Raw genomic sequence first — 15,576 nt, 5'->3', positions numbered from 1 at the left:
AAGAAAATGAAGGTGAAAAGCAAAATGGAGAAAATGAAAAAAAAATGAAAATGAAAAATGTAGGAAAATAAGAAGATAACTTTTTGTTGAATATTTCTAGATATTTATTTTTGTTGAATATTTCTAGATATTTATTTTTGTTGAATATTTCTAGATATTTATTTTTCTTGAATATTTCTAGATATTTATTTTTGTTGAATACTTTTAGATATTTATTTTTGTTGAACATTTCTAGATATTTATTTTTCTTGAACATTTCTAGATATTTATTTTTCTTGAACATTTCTAGATATTTATTTTTCTTGAACATTTCTAGATATTTATTTTTCTTGAACACTTTTAGATATTTATTTTTCTTGAACACTTTTAGATATTTATTTTTCTTGAACACTTTTAGATATTTATTTTTCTTGAACACTTTTAGATATTTATTTTTCTTGAACACTTTTAGATATTTATTTTTCTTGAACACTTTTAGATATTTATTTTTCTTGAACATTTCTAGATATTTATTTTTCTTGAACACTTTTAGATATTTATTTTTCTTGAACATTTCTAGATATTTATTTTTCTTGAACACTTTTAGATATTTATTTTTCTTGAACACTTTTAGATATTTATTTTTCTTGTACACTTTAGATATTTATTTTTGTTGAATACTTTTAGATATTTACGAAAAAAGTGCAATTTTTATTTAATTTGAGGATTATTATTCAGTCATCCTAAGCAACAAACTAGAATTTTCTTGAATTCGTTTTATTCTATTGGTGAACTGAAAGCAAAATTTTCCAAAAGTTTAACTGTTTTACATGTTCATATGTTGCATATTATTGTTTATGTCAGCTAGTAGTTAAAGTAATTAAAATAAATATATATGTAATACATACATGAGCCACAAACAGGATGTATAGTAGTTAGGGGATCTGCCAAGATCAAACAGGTACCTTTTCAGGAAATCGGTCTTGCATGGTATTAATAAATTTAGTGCCAGTACTGTCAGATAATCTATTGAGATCGTGCAGTTGAGTTTGAATAAAGCAACCGAGCTAATAAGAAATATTTTAAATTGTTCTGAAAAACGTTTTAACTCAATTAAGCCATGCTCTTCAAATTTGTCTCTCTCTCTCTCTCTCTCTCCTTTACTTTTTGCCTTTCTACAAAACAAACAAGGGTAAATAAATCATATTTTTCATGTCAGTTGAGTTGATTAATCAAATAATAATTAGGGTAAGAAGAATGCAATATATATTTTGATAATAGCTGGTGAATTATTCTTGAGGATATGAAAACCAAAAATGCGGATCTAAAAGAAGAACACGATATGATTTTTATTATTTGGATTCTTTGAACTACTGTCCCTCATCTTGATTGTTATTTGCATAACGTTTCAGTCTATGCAATCTCTGACCTTTTGGCAGAATTGGTGGAAATTTTCTGTTTCTATGTCTATCCTTGTAGCCATGTCACTAGTAAGGGTGCTGGAGGTAAACGTTTTGTCTGGGCTGACGTTATCCGCCTGATAGTCAGGGACACGAACCTTGGATTAACCACTAAGGAGGCTGTCCTATCAGCAGGTGCAAAGTACTGGGGCTGCTGTATTGCCATTTGGTGAATGGAATCTGGACCATGCAGTAGCTTCTGGTGGGGCCTCTCGATGCCATACTAGTGGGTAATTGTTACGGCTTTACCTTATCATGTGCTACAAAAAAAAAAAATTCTTCGTTTCTTTTTCTCTCTTAGTTTCCCCTCTCTGTCCTGCTCTAAGTAAATCTGTCGACCTAGTCCACAAATTCCAAAATTTCATCATGACAAGTTTCAAGAAAAAAAACACGATTAAACCCGGTTCTCCAACTTCCAACGTAGACCCCTACTACCATGTCTCCTTCTCCAACATCAGGGGTCTTCGTTCTAACCTTCCAGAGGTTGAAACCCAATTACAGGAGACTAAACCAGACCTTTTATTTTTAAGTGAAACTGGCATTGGACAGGCTATTTCCCTAGATGAGTTTGCAATTTCAGGATACTCTAACTTAACTTCTAAATCTGACCCCCAAGATCGCCATGGGCATGGAATATGTGCCTATATTAAAGATAGTTTTCCATGTGGGAGGGACATCTCCAGGGAAGATCCTAACTTACCCTATATGTGCTTCCGGGTTGCTTTAGCTCACACTACTGCATTTATATTTACTCTCTATTGCCCCCACAACAGCGGAGTTACTATCTTTCAAAGCATATCTGAGAAAATTGACCAAGTCTTTTCTACTTATCCTTCAGCTAACATTCACGTATGTGGAGACTTCAATGTTCACAACGTCGAATGGTTGACCCACTCAAACAAGACCGATGATGAGGGGAGGTTCTGTCATGATTTCTCCATTGCCTATGACCTCACTCAGATTGTTCAGGAACCTACCTGTGTGCCCGATAATGACGGCCAGTATGCGAGCCTACTAGACCTTTTTCTCACAACTTGCCCTGAACTATGTTCAGTTTCTGTTCTGTCGCCTCTTGGATCTTCCGACCACTCTGTTGTATCAATTAGGATAAAAATGAAATGTAATAAGTTCCCAGATGTACCTCTTCATCGTACAGTATATCGATACACTAAGGCTGACTGGGATAGCTTCCGTACATTTATATCTGATCTACCTCTGCATTCCATGTTTAAAAAGGATGTGTCCTCTATAGTATTAGACCTAACTGAATGGTTAATTGTAGGTATTGACCATTTCATACCCTCTAAAAAGTTTCAGCAAAAACCTAACAGCCAGCCATGGTTCTCTCCAGAATGTGCTGCTGCCATTGCGCACAGAAATCACTTTTTCCACTGCTTCAAACGTAATAGATGTATGGAAACTAAAGCCGTTTTCAGGACTGCCAGCAACCATTGTAAGAAAGTAATAAGGAACGCAAGAGAGTTGTATGCTCAATCTGTTAAGTCCAAAGTAGCTGAGCAGCGGCTTGGTTCCCACCAGTTTTGGCAAATAGCAAACAGAATCCTGAACAGAAGCGTGTGCTCTATCCCAACTATTATCAATGGACCTGAGGTAATCTCGTCAGCATCAGACAAAGCCAAACTCTTTGTCAAGAACTTTGCAGCTAATTCTACCCTTTGCGACCAAGACCGCCAACCCCCAATATTTCCTCCTGTATCAGAAAACACGCTATGTGATATACGTATATCTGTACGTGATGTTGCCAAGCTAATCAAAAACCTTGATTCGAGTAAAGCAACTGGCCCTGATGGTATTCCAATTATAGTACTCAAAAAACTTCAACCTGAATTAGCGCCCATACTTACAAAACTGTTTAAACGTTGTCTTAAGGAGAATAGTTTCCCATCTCCCTGGAAAATCTCATCAGTATGCCCTGTATTTAAGAATTCAGGTGATCGCTCATCCCCCTCTCAGTACAGGCCAATAAGTCTCCTGTGCGTCATGAGTAAGTTGCTAGAATCTGTGTTAAATACAGAAGTAATCAAACATCTCAACAAAAATAACCTTCTTAGTGACACTCAATATGGTTTCCGTTCTGCTAGATCTACAGCAGATGTCCTTACAGTTATATCGCATAGGATTAGCAAATCTCTCGACGGTGGCAATCTTTCTAGGGCAATTGCTCTTGACATATCTAAAGCCTTTGATAGGGTATGGCATAAAGGTTTACTTCATAAGATCGCTAGCTATGGTATAGCTGGAAAAGTCTTCTCAATTATTAAATCATTTCTTTCTGATAGGTTCATAAGAGTAGTAGTTGAGGGGCAAAAATCAGAAGCTCACAGTATTAATGCCGGTGTCCCTCAGGGATCCATCGTGGGCCCAACTCTTTTCCTGATCTACATTAATGATCTTCCAAATCATATCCTTACATCATTTGTAGACATTTATGCTGACGACACTACCATTTATGGTACCACATCTAAGACAGTAAACGACCAAGTTCTCTCCAATTCTCTCTCCTCTGATCTTGAGCACGTAGTACAATGGGGAAAGGAGTGGCTGGTTACTTTTAATGCATCTAAAACCAAGCTTCTCTCTTTACATCATCAACATTCTAATTCACATTTGTCATCAATTGAAATGAATGGCTCTCGTCTTCAGGAGGCCTCAAGTTTTGACAAGCTTCTGGGCTTGACCATTACTCCTGATCTTAAATGGAACACGTATATCAAATCTGTTGCCAAGGCCGCTGGAAAAATGGTGGGATCTTTCTATCGATCCAGTAGATATCTCACTGCTGATGCTATTCTCTACCTATATAAGAGCCAGGTACGTCCAAGGATGGAATACTGTTGCCACATCTGGGCAGGAGCTGCTAGAAAGGACTTGTCCTGCCTTGATAGAGTTCAAAATAGACTTCGTAGCCTCGTAGATGTCCTTTTCTCCTCCTTGCAACCTCTATCTCACAGAAGAGATGTTGCGAGTTTGTCTCTGATGTATCATTATTTTCATGGAAAGTGTTCAACTGAGCTTCAATCTATGGTCCCCCCTCGCCAAACTTTCACAAGAAACACTCGTCTAGCTGTAAACACTATCAATAATTTCCCCCACTCTTTATCTGTGCCTAAACCTAAACGTAGATTCCATGAACAAAGCTTCTTTCTTAGAACTGCACGCCTGTGGAATTGTCTTCCGTTTTCCTGCTTTCCGGCTGACTACAATATGGTTGTGTTCAAGTCTAAAGTAAATAAGTTCTTGATGAACCGTTCCATATAAGTTATTAAATTTACCAAATTTCCATTACTAATGATTACTATATTGACCAATTTCTACTGTACACTCTTTAACCCTTATCCTTGAGTGGCCTCTGGGCCTTGATAATGTGGTGATGCCTTTGTAAAAAAAAAAAAAAAAGAAAGTCGCCTTGCAGAACTCTGGAATCTTTGTCTGCAAGGACCCATGATGCAGTGGATAGAGTACTTAGTAAAATTTAAGTCGTAAAAGTTACACTTTTCTAGAAGTAGAAGGCTGATGATGTTTGATTTGGTTGTTTTATTTTGTTTTATCCCACAACGGCCCCTCCTTTTTTTTTTTTATTTATTTAATGCGGAGTAAATGCAAAAAAAAAAAAAGTTTTCATGTTTCAAGTTCTTTATATATTCAAATATTTATTTATGGTGCTTGGTTTAGTTGCTTTGTAGAGGAAAATTGTTTTTGTTTTTGCAGAACCTGATTGAGTTTTGCAAAAGGGAAAGGAAAAAAACAAACAAACAATAACGTCAATGTTTTGTGCATTTAAGTCAGTAAGCCGATATCTTCAGATAGCCTGATCTGATAGCAGCAGAGGATATAAAATGGCTTAGTGTATTCATAATATAGATAAAACAATAAAAGTAATTTTAAAAAAAAATGTATTATAGACAAAGGGGTCAGATTTACCAATGAATGTGTCTGAAGTGGCCGAGTGAATAGAGCCCTTGTTAAGAATACCCATTATCTTCATGATGAAGTCCTTCGGCATCATGCCAGCAAAAGGCAAAATATCATCTCTTATCACCTGGACAACCTGAAAAAGATGAACAAAATATATAAAAACCTACAAATAAACAATATGATATTAAACAGAATTATTCATCAGCGTCATCAGCAGCAGCAGCATCGTCATCATCAGTGTCATCACCACATGTTGACATGTATTGGATGGTTTTTCGAAATGTACTTCGAAACTAAACTATTTCTGCCCAGATCTTTATTTATTCCAATTTCTCTCAAATTTATCCTCATCACTCCCTCCCACGTTTTATTGACCTTCCCCACCCAACTGACCCTGCTACCTCAACTTTTCTACATCTACTAACCCTAGCACTCTCATCTACTCTTATTATCATACTAGCAGGGGAGCCCCAGGCTCACTGGTCATAAAATACCCTTAAATATATTTTAGTTCATGCAGATTTTGTAATCATTATTACAGAGCCAATTCTCTATTGAATATTATATTGTACCTAATATATTGTAATGATTAATATATTTTATTATACAACATATCAATAATTACATACAAAATACCTACAAAACTTTTCTAATAAACTATCGTAGACTCTCTTTTTCCTATATGGTAAGATCTTTATAATAGTACGAGCAGGGAGACCCGATGTTGTCCAGGATTGAATGATGATCAATGAATGTTTCACACTTCCATATTTTTATTGTCATCGAAATTGGTGAAATCGCCTGTTTCTCAATCAAATCGATTGATTGCCTGCTCTAGCTGAGGACCCATCGTGGTGCACTAGAAGGAAGCTTCACATGCCTCCCTACAGTGACTTAGTCCAGATTACATTGTATTCTACATTGCAATGTAGACTACAATGTATTGTGAACTAAGTCACATTAAAATGCAAAAGTCAAGTATCATGCTTCATTTGTGCTCTTAACCGATACATTTCGAACGCGCCCCGGTCATACCAAAGAACCTACTTGTGATTTTATATGTTTAGCCTTACTGCTTGTGTGGTAATAAAGCTTCTCAGATGCACTTGTGATGTTAGGCTGTGTAAGGTCTAAACTCTAGTCAAAATCGCCTGTTCCTCCTTTCATCGGATTATTTCGATTATCGATACTTATCAAAGACATTCCGATACAAAACCTATCTAAGAACACTACCAGGTACATAAAGTACCTTTATGTGAAATTTTATAAAAATCGGCCCAGTCGTTTTCGAGTTCATAAGGAACGATCTCACAAAGTTCCTTTTATATAATAGTTGAGAAGAGACAGACACTCCGGGTCACCTAAATGGTAGAATTTGTCCAAGTGTTTAGATAACAATCTAAAAACTTTTTCTCTAATTTTAAATTTATGATAATGCACAAAAAAAAAAAAAAAAAAAAAGCAAGAAAGAAAACAGAACTTTATGTAATAAAACTATTTTTCTTTGTGTGCTGTATTATTTGTTCTTTGGTTGGTTGGTTGGTTGGTTGGTTGGTTGTTTTTGTTTTACGGCATATCAACCCTTTTTGGGTTATTTAACGCCGAATCCAAAGATTTTGAAGAAAATTTTTTTTAATAGAATATATTTGTTGTTTTCACGTCGGTTTCTATTTTACCCATAGTTGGGACCCTAACAGGTACTACCACTCCGGGTCAGAGTGGACCTGGGAGCAATGGTAATTAAAGGGTGGCTCCATACTCTCCAAAGCCCACAAGCTGGGGCCTCACCACTGGATATAGTTTAAGGTCATATCCAGGACCCCCATTGAGGGACTTTTACCCTCTGCAGGGGGGGGGGCAGTCGGCGTATTCTAATGCCCAACCGACAGGGCCTATTTGCTCTTTGGATAGGTCGTGTTTTGTTGTGTATTTAAGGATACTATCGTAGCATAATATTAGAATGCATTAGTTATACATACAGAAAATATATATACACATATATATGTGGCATAATCATGTTAAGATTAAATCATTGAAGTTAAGCAACATTGAGCCTGACCAGTACCAGTTGGGAGTATCAGATGCTGCATGTAGGAGAACATCAGCAGCTCCTGCACATCCCAATTGGCCTCCAGCTGTCTCAACCCTGTCCTGTCGCTAGATTAGGCTGGTTGGGACATGAGTGAAGCTGGTTCTATGCAAACCAACTTCACATTAAACAAACTCCAAGCGCAAATCATTCATCATGTCTAGAATGATCAAACGGTCTTTGTCGTTCTGGCAGGTGAACTGCGCTTTTTTTATTTATTTTTTTTTTTTAAGAAATAAAGAAATTGCAAGAGCAAAGAACAGACTATCGATCTTTGCAAATGATATAAGACTAGAATAATAATAATGAATAGAGGTTGATATGCCATTTTTTATGCAGAATCCATAAACATCCATAAATTTTTTAATTGGGTTTAACAATTTCTAGCACCAACCTTGTGCTTAAATAGGAAATAGAGAGTGCAAGATATTCTATTACAATATTGTATGCAATTAATTGATCACAAGTGTTCTTACTGATGTGTCACCGTATACTAACGTCACTACTACTAGGGTTATGACAACAGTATATTGTTTTGACTCTTGAGTATATATCCGACACAGTTAATCAAACGAGAACCACATCACTCTATATAAAAGCATATGAGATATTAACGGATACACACTAGAGAGTCAAAACAATGAAAAGAATATGCTGTTGTCCTAGCCCTAGTCATAACCAAATAGACGTTTTGAGTAATTGGTAATTGAACTCTTAGTATCGTGTCCACTTAAGATTTTACTTTCAACCTTCAGTCAAACTCCTCGGCTTAACGTTCACAGGGACATGAGTTGGAACAAATGCATTGAGAGCATTGCCAAGGCTGCTGTGAAGAAAGTGGGCTTCCTCTACCATGCTAGAAAGTTACTTACACCTGAAAGTATCCTGCACTTCTACAAGGCCACCATTCGCCCATGTATGGAATATTGTTGTCACATTTGGGGTGGTGCATCTGCTACTAGTCTCTCACTCCGGGACAGGGTTTAAAAGAAAGTCACTAACCTGATAGGTTCTGGACTGTCATCTAAGCTTCAGCCTCTGTCCCATTGAAGAAATGTTGCATCCCTCTGCCTGTTTTACAAGTATTTTAATGGTGGATGCTCCAACGAACTACAAGCTCTGATTCCCCCTCGATGTAAATACCCCCAAAAACCTGACAAGCAGCAAAATCCCACCTCTACACAATAGAGATCCCTAGATGCAAGAAAGCCTTCTACTCTAATAGTCTCTTCTCTATTGCTAAACTTTGGAATTCCCTTTCGGGTTTCTGCTTTCCCAACTGTACTGACATGCAGAAGTGCAAGTGTAATGTGAACAGACATCTTGCTGCTCAACTCCCTACATAGTATCCCTGTAAATTATGTCCCTGATAGTAGCCTCCACATCAAAGTGGCACTTGCCTTGTTTGGAGTGAAAATGTAAAAAAAAAAAAAAAAAAAAAAAGACTGTAGCTTAGACTTGATTCTCACTTAGCACTTTTATCCGTTGTGCTTGCAAACAATTCCAGTATGAATTTGAGGAGACTTAAACGCATTCTTATTTTAGCTGTTTAGTCTTATTAATAAATTTCACTTATCTGTTTAAATGTATGTATGTATGTATGTATGCTGGGTCAACGGCCAACTAGCACCGTGTATATTTGTGTGTGTGTATATGTGTATTGGGGTGGAGAGGGCTCCCGTAAGCCGTGGTGAAGGCAATCTTTCTAGGAGAAGCAAATCTCTGATTTAAAAAACCATAAAGCGGAAGACCAGTACCCGCATTAAGCTGGTCTGCAGTTTAATTTGTTGCTGGCTATCTTGCTCTTGCTTGTTGCTGGATCTCAACATTTTGAACCGAGAGAGAGACTTAGCTGTCGTACAAAGCTAAGACTCTGTAACATCATCTTTGTATAGATACTCCCTCAGGTATTTGGGCTCATGGATTTTAAATGCCTGAGGGAGTGGCACTCGTCTGACAAGACGTTGCCATCATCATCATGCTTAAAACTTTCGACAGAAGCGATGGATTTTCACGAGATTTGTATTGTTTTGAAGCTCGACTCTTCGGATAACAAATATCGAAAAATTTGCCAAAAAACATTAATTCATTCAACTTCAACTGGGCACTTTTCTACAGGGAGGGGTCGCTTTTTTTTGCCGATATTTTCGAAAGTCATCCCCTCTTTTCGATTGTCTAGCCTTAATTTAAACCTAGATCACTTCTGGTTGGCGATGGGTGCAACAGCTAATGTGTCACGTTTTTTTTTTGTTCACGCTCTTTTCCTCCTTCGCGGTACGGGCTCGAGCCTGCCTGCCTACTAACACTTCTTTTTTTTTTGCACTCGAAATTTTCCTTTTTTTTTTTTTTGCTCAACAAACACCCTTACACACTCCACTTTCTTTTCCACCTTCACGTCACAGGTTCGAGCATGCCTGCCTATTATAACTTTTTTTTTTTTTGCCAACACACACCTACAAACACCCGGGCAACGCCGGGACCCTAGGCTAGTATTAAATAAATGGTTTCATTCATTATTGAGTTAGAAAGATTCCAGAGTTCAAATAAAATGTACCTGAAAAAGGTTAGAGGTTACATTTCCACAATTTTTTTTTTAAATGGTCGGCTCGACAAAATTTGTAAACATTGGATTTGAAAAAAAACATGTTGTAGTCGACTGGGAAGCAGACCCTCTTGATGGTGTATTCCACACATGGAAAATTATTGGAAAGAAACTTTCTTTATGGAAATAGTGCTTAATTGTAGATTCATGGAAGAAAGCAAAATTCTTGTATTTAGACAAGATTTTATTTATTTATTTATTTATTATAGTCATGTGATTTGCCTCGTTGAAAGTATTTGAAAGTTAAAAATTTGAAAATGTTAAGAAAGCCTATAAAATGCGGTTTTTTTTTGGTTTTTTTTTTAGTAAATAAACGTAATGTTTGCTTTAATACAACTTTTCGGTTTGCAAAGAATACACTGTAGGTAGGAATACACTGCTGATCCAAAATGTAAGACCACTTAAAAATCTTTAAAAAGAAACATTTTTAAGGATAGATTTTAAAATCTTCCGACTTAACGTTACTAATACTGCAATCTAAAAGGTTATGGAAACAAAAAGGTACACTCCAAAAATTTTATTTAAAAATTTGCATTTTATTAAATTAGACTTTTTACACATGATCAAAATTATAAGACCAAGGGTATAAATTGTTAGATTTATGGTAATTCTAATGTTTTTAGTTCAGTTAGAGATTTATAATCACTGTGTAAAGGTGTCAGCATGCTTAAAGCAAGAAAACTAACTAAAGTTGAGCGCTCTCGAATTCTAGGATTCCTTAAGCAAGGTTTGTCACAGCGAGCGATAGCAGCTAAGGTAAATCGCAGTAAAACTGTTATTTGCAACTTTCTAAAGAACACTAAGATTTATGAAAAAGCTAAATCCTTTGGTAGACCCCCCAAAATTTCTCCTGCATTGAGTAGGAGAATCAGACGGGTTGTTATGAATGACAGAGGACTTTCTTCTAGTCAAATTAGGCGGTTACAGATGCTGATTGCAGTCCAATAACCATCAGACGACACTTATAACAAAAAAGCATAGTAAATAAAAAGTGTAAACAAATTCCTCGATTGCTTCCACGTCACAAAGTGAACAGCTTAAGATTTGGTCGTGAATACCAAACCTGGGACTTTGAGAAGTGGAAGAAAGTCCTGTTTTCTGATGAGAAAAAATTCAATTTAGATGATCCTGATGGCTTCCAGCGATATTGGCATGACAAAAACATGCCTCTTGAAATTTTTTCCACACGTCATAGTGGTGGAGAATCCATAATTGTATGGGGGTGCCTTTTCTTACAGAAGGACGATGGAGCTCCGGTGGTTCATGGTCATCAGACAGCAGCTGGTTATGTTAGTATGCTACAAAAAGCATCTTTGATGATGGAGGGTCGTCGTTTGTTTGGGGATGGATGGTTATTTCAACAGGATAATGCTGCAATCCACACTGCAAGACGAACCTTGAGCTTTCTACAAGAAAATGGAGTCCGTCTCTTGGGACATCCTGCATGCTCACTGGACTTGAACCCAATTGAAAATGTTTGGGGATGGATGACAAAAGAGGTTTATCGAAATGGCAAACAATATTCAACAAAAAATGAATTTCGTCAAGCTATCTTCAGAAACTGGAGCAGGATCTCCCACACATCAATGGAAACCCTTATTTCTAGCATGCCACCCCCAAATTTTTGAAGTCATCAACAGCAATGGAGATAGAACTTATCAAGTTTGATTGTTGAATGTTTTCATACACTTTTCATACACTTTTTGTACAATTTAATAGAATTTTTGTTTCTGATCTTATAATTTTGATCATGTGTAAAAAGCCTAATTTAATAAAAATGCAAATTTTTAAACAAAATTTTTGGAATGCACCTTTTTGTTTCCATAACCTTTTGGATGTTAGTATTATTAACCTTAAGTCGGAAGAGTTTAAAATCCATCCTTAAAAAAAGTTGTTGTTTTTTTTAAAAGATTTTTAAGTGGTCTTCAATTTTTGATCAGCAGTGTATATTAAATTCTTATTATTATTCTTGTTATTTTGACGACCGCGAGTCTCTGACGTAATGAGAGCTTCTGTTTTTTTTTATGTAAATTCGAGGAGGGACGCTGGCGCGCGTTTTAAAGGCGTGATTTGCCTCGTTGAAAGCATTTGAAAGTTTCTACATGAAGGTTTCTTTGCAAACCGAAAATTTGTATTTAAATAAACATTACGTTTATTTACTTTAAAAAAAAAAAGCATCACATTTAGTTGGATTTTTTAACATTTTCAAATTGTTATTTATTATACTTATTTATCTCTCCCAACCTTGGAAGTTAGACACAATGTCATATAAGGTTTTGCAAACTTAGCACACAAAATGACACACACTGTAGTTTACAAAAAAAAAAATGCCTGAATAGCTCTGTCAGCATTCCCCAGATGTGGTTTGTTGGTCGATTAGAAATAAAATAACCCTTTTTCAAAGAGAAAGTAAACCCTAGGAGAGCGGACCTCCTAGAACTGAACAGACCATATCCCAACGCAACAACAACAGAGCCACCGTCGGACTGGTGGTCAAGGGCATATTCTCAGCTTGTATGAACAACACCTACTGAAGCTGGCGAAGAATAAATGAGTCCCATATGCAACCTATAATTCCATCTCCATTAAGTGCAGGCCAATGTCTACGCATATACGGTAAACATTCCTGTAGATTGACTCGATCGTAGCATGTGCTCGGTTTCAGTGCATAAATACATCAACGTTTTTTTGTTTTTTTTTTTATAAGATAGTTCGGCATCGATACATGCATAAAAACCTCTGCCGTAAATTAAAAGCAGTGAATATAAGGCTAGAAGGAAAACAAAACAAAAAAAAAAGAACAGAGGTTGGGATGATAGCGATCAGCGCCTGCGCTACCTATCTCTAAACCTTATATAACCTAGCCAGATGGAGTGGACGGGTAGGATCGTGGTCAGCATCGTTCTGGATGACTTCTGACTTTTAGTAGCCATATTTCGAATGTTATCTGCATAGTTTTTCTTATATCGGTGCAATTTTTTTTTTCGAATAGCAAGGTTACACGGCATTGCCAAAAGAGAGGAGGCCGCCTGGGCGGAAAAATAAAGAAGGGTTAAATATTCATAACATTTTCTTTTAATATTTCCACAGTTAGGTTATTTGTTCAACACTCTCCTTTCTCTCAAGTTCATCTTAAAATGACGAGTATAAGGCAAGAGGCACAAAATAGATATTGAAAGGAGAGGGCAAGTCGAGTAAGTGCTGAATCCTTTGACCTAGCCTGATGAGGGAATATAAAGAGAGAGAGAGAGATAGCAGAGAGAAAAAGAAACAGAGAGAAAAAGAAACAGAGAGAAAAAGAAATAGAGAGAAAAGAGACAGATATCAGATATAAAGAGAAAAGGAGAAAGATAGTAGAGAAAAAGAGAGAAATTAGGAGATAGAGATGAGATGAGAGAGAAAGTTAGCAGATAGAGGAAGAGAGAGAAAGTTAGCAGGTAGAGGAAGAGAGAAAGTTAGCAGATACAGGTAGAGAGAGAAAGATAGCAGATAGAGGAAGAGAGAGAAAGATAGCAGATATAGAGAGAGAAAGATAGCAGATATAGAGAGAGAAAGATAGCAGATATAGAGAGAGAAAGATAGCAGATATAGAGAGAGAAAGATAGCAGATATATAGAGAGAAAGATAGCAGATATAGAGAGAGAAAGAGACAAAGATAGAGAGAGAAAGAGACAAAGATAGAGAGAGAAAGAGACAAAGATAGAGAGAGAAAGAGACAAAGATAGAGAGAGAAAGAGACAAAGATAGAGAGAGAAAGAGACAAAGATAGAGAGAGAAAGAGACAAAGATAGCAGAGATAAAAAGAAACAGAGAGAAAAAGAAATAGAGAGAAAAGAGACAGATATCAGATAGAAAGAGAAAAGGAGAAAGATAGTAGAGAAAAAGAGAGAAATTAGGAGATAGAGATGAGATGAGAGAGAAAGTTAGCAGATAGAGGAAGAGAGAGAAAGATAGCAGGTAGAGAGAGAGAAAGAGACAAAGATAGTAGAGATAAAAAGAAATAAAGAGAAAAAGAAAGAGAGAAAACAGACAGATATCAGATAGAAAGAGAAAAGGAGAAAGATAGTAGAGAAAAAGAGAGAAAATTAGCAGATAATAGAGAGAAATTAGGAGATAGAGATGAGATGGGAGAGAAAGTCAACAGATAGAGGAAGAGAGAGAAAGATAGCAGATAGAGAGAAAGATAGCAGGTAGAGATAAAGATAGCAGATAGAGAAAAAGATAGCAGAGAGAGAGTGAGAAAAAAGCGGGAGGGAGATAGCAAGAAGGAGAGAGAGAGAGCAGAGAGAAAGAAAGATATCAGAGAAAAAGATATCAGAGAGAGAAAGGTAGCAAAGAGAGAAAGAGAAAGAAAGCAGAAGGAGAAAAAGTGAAGAGAAAGAAAAATAGAATGTGAGAGAAAGAAAGAAAATGTTAGTAGATCGAAGGATATATAGAGACTACAACTTGGATGTCTTCAAGTCCAACATAAACAAATTCCTGACAAACCGCCCCCTTAAGTAAGACACTATCAAATCTCCAATACTAATGATTACAACGATACTATCCGATTGATTACTGTACACGCAATAACCCTTATCCCCGAGTGGCTTCCGGGCCTTGATAAGTGGTGACCTCCATGTAAAAAAAAAAAAAAAAAAAAAAAAAAGAAGACAAATACAGAGAGAGAGAAAGAGAGAGGAGAGAAGGATTAGATAAAATAGAGAAAGAGGAGAATAAGCAGATAAAATGAGAGAGGATAAGATAAAAAGAGGGAGGGGATAAGAAGATAAAAAGAGAGCGGGAGAGGAAGTTAGGAAGATAGAGGGGGAGAGGAAGATAAAAAGAGAGGAGGAGATGAAGATAACGGTGAAGGAAAGCTGAAAGAAATATGTGGTTATTAATATTTGTATTTAAACGCGGTAATTGTTTTGTATTTTCGCAGAGAAAAACTCAACATGTGTCTATTAAGAACTCGGTTCATAGAAAAAGGCCCTTATTTATTGGGGGGGGGGGGATCAACCGTTAAAATTAATTATCATCTTTTCTTAACGCGTGTAATAACAGTGAAGCTATGCAACACATGCATGTGCGTGGGGAGTCCATGTGTCATCATAAATGTCACAAGGACTTCACACCATTTGCCTCTATCTCCGAAAATCGACATGCAAAAACAAACGGCACACGCTAACTCTCAAACACGTTTAGATGATTCTCTTTGACAAGGAATTATAGCCATTATCTTAACTCCTGCAAAAACATGCACTTGCCAATAGCATTGCAAAAGTCATGAAAATTCTTTTACAGAATATTGAAACATTTTAAAATAAGGAATCAGAATCAGATGTTTCGGAATAGTGGGAGCCAGAGTCAGAGGTTCTGGAATCCTAGGGTTCTGGAATCCAAGAGTCCTGAGTCAGAGGTTCTGGAATCCTAAGGTCCAGAGTCAGAGGTTCTGGAATCCTAGGATTCAGAATTCTTAAAATCTTAGGAGTCGGAATCAAGGGTTCTGGAATCCTAGAAGCCAAAGT

At 36.6% G+C, this 15,576-nt stretch overlaps 1 protein-coding gene across 1 annotated transcript in view; it reads right to left on the bottom strand.

Moving 5' to 3' along the window:
- LOC145256176 (protein MON2 homolog) overlaps positions 1 to 15,576 on the bottom strand; it is a 1,437,553-nt gene that overhangs the window by 11,702 nt on the left and 1,410,275 nt on the right. Inside the window, exon 34 of the mRNA XM_080114764.1 lies at positions 5,382 to 5,508. Within this exon, the coding sequence (XP_079970890.1) occupies positions 5,382 to 5,508 (127 nt within the window). The remainder of the gene's footprint in view (positions 1 to 5,381; positions 5,509 to 15,576) is intronic.

The sequence above is a fragment of the Euprymna scolopes genome, chromosome 32 (genome assembly GCF_053919585.1).
Source record: "Euprymna scolopes isolate OS-2025 chromosome 32, ASM5391958v1, whole genome shotgun sequence".
Lineage (NCBI taxonomy): Eukaryota > Metazoa > Mollusca > Cephalopoda > Sepiida > Sepiolidae > Euprymna > Euprymna scolopes.
Note: the sequence above shows the minus strand (reverse complement) of the source record. Positions and strands in the feature narration are given on the sequence as shown.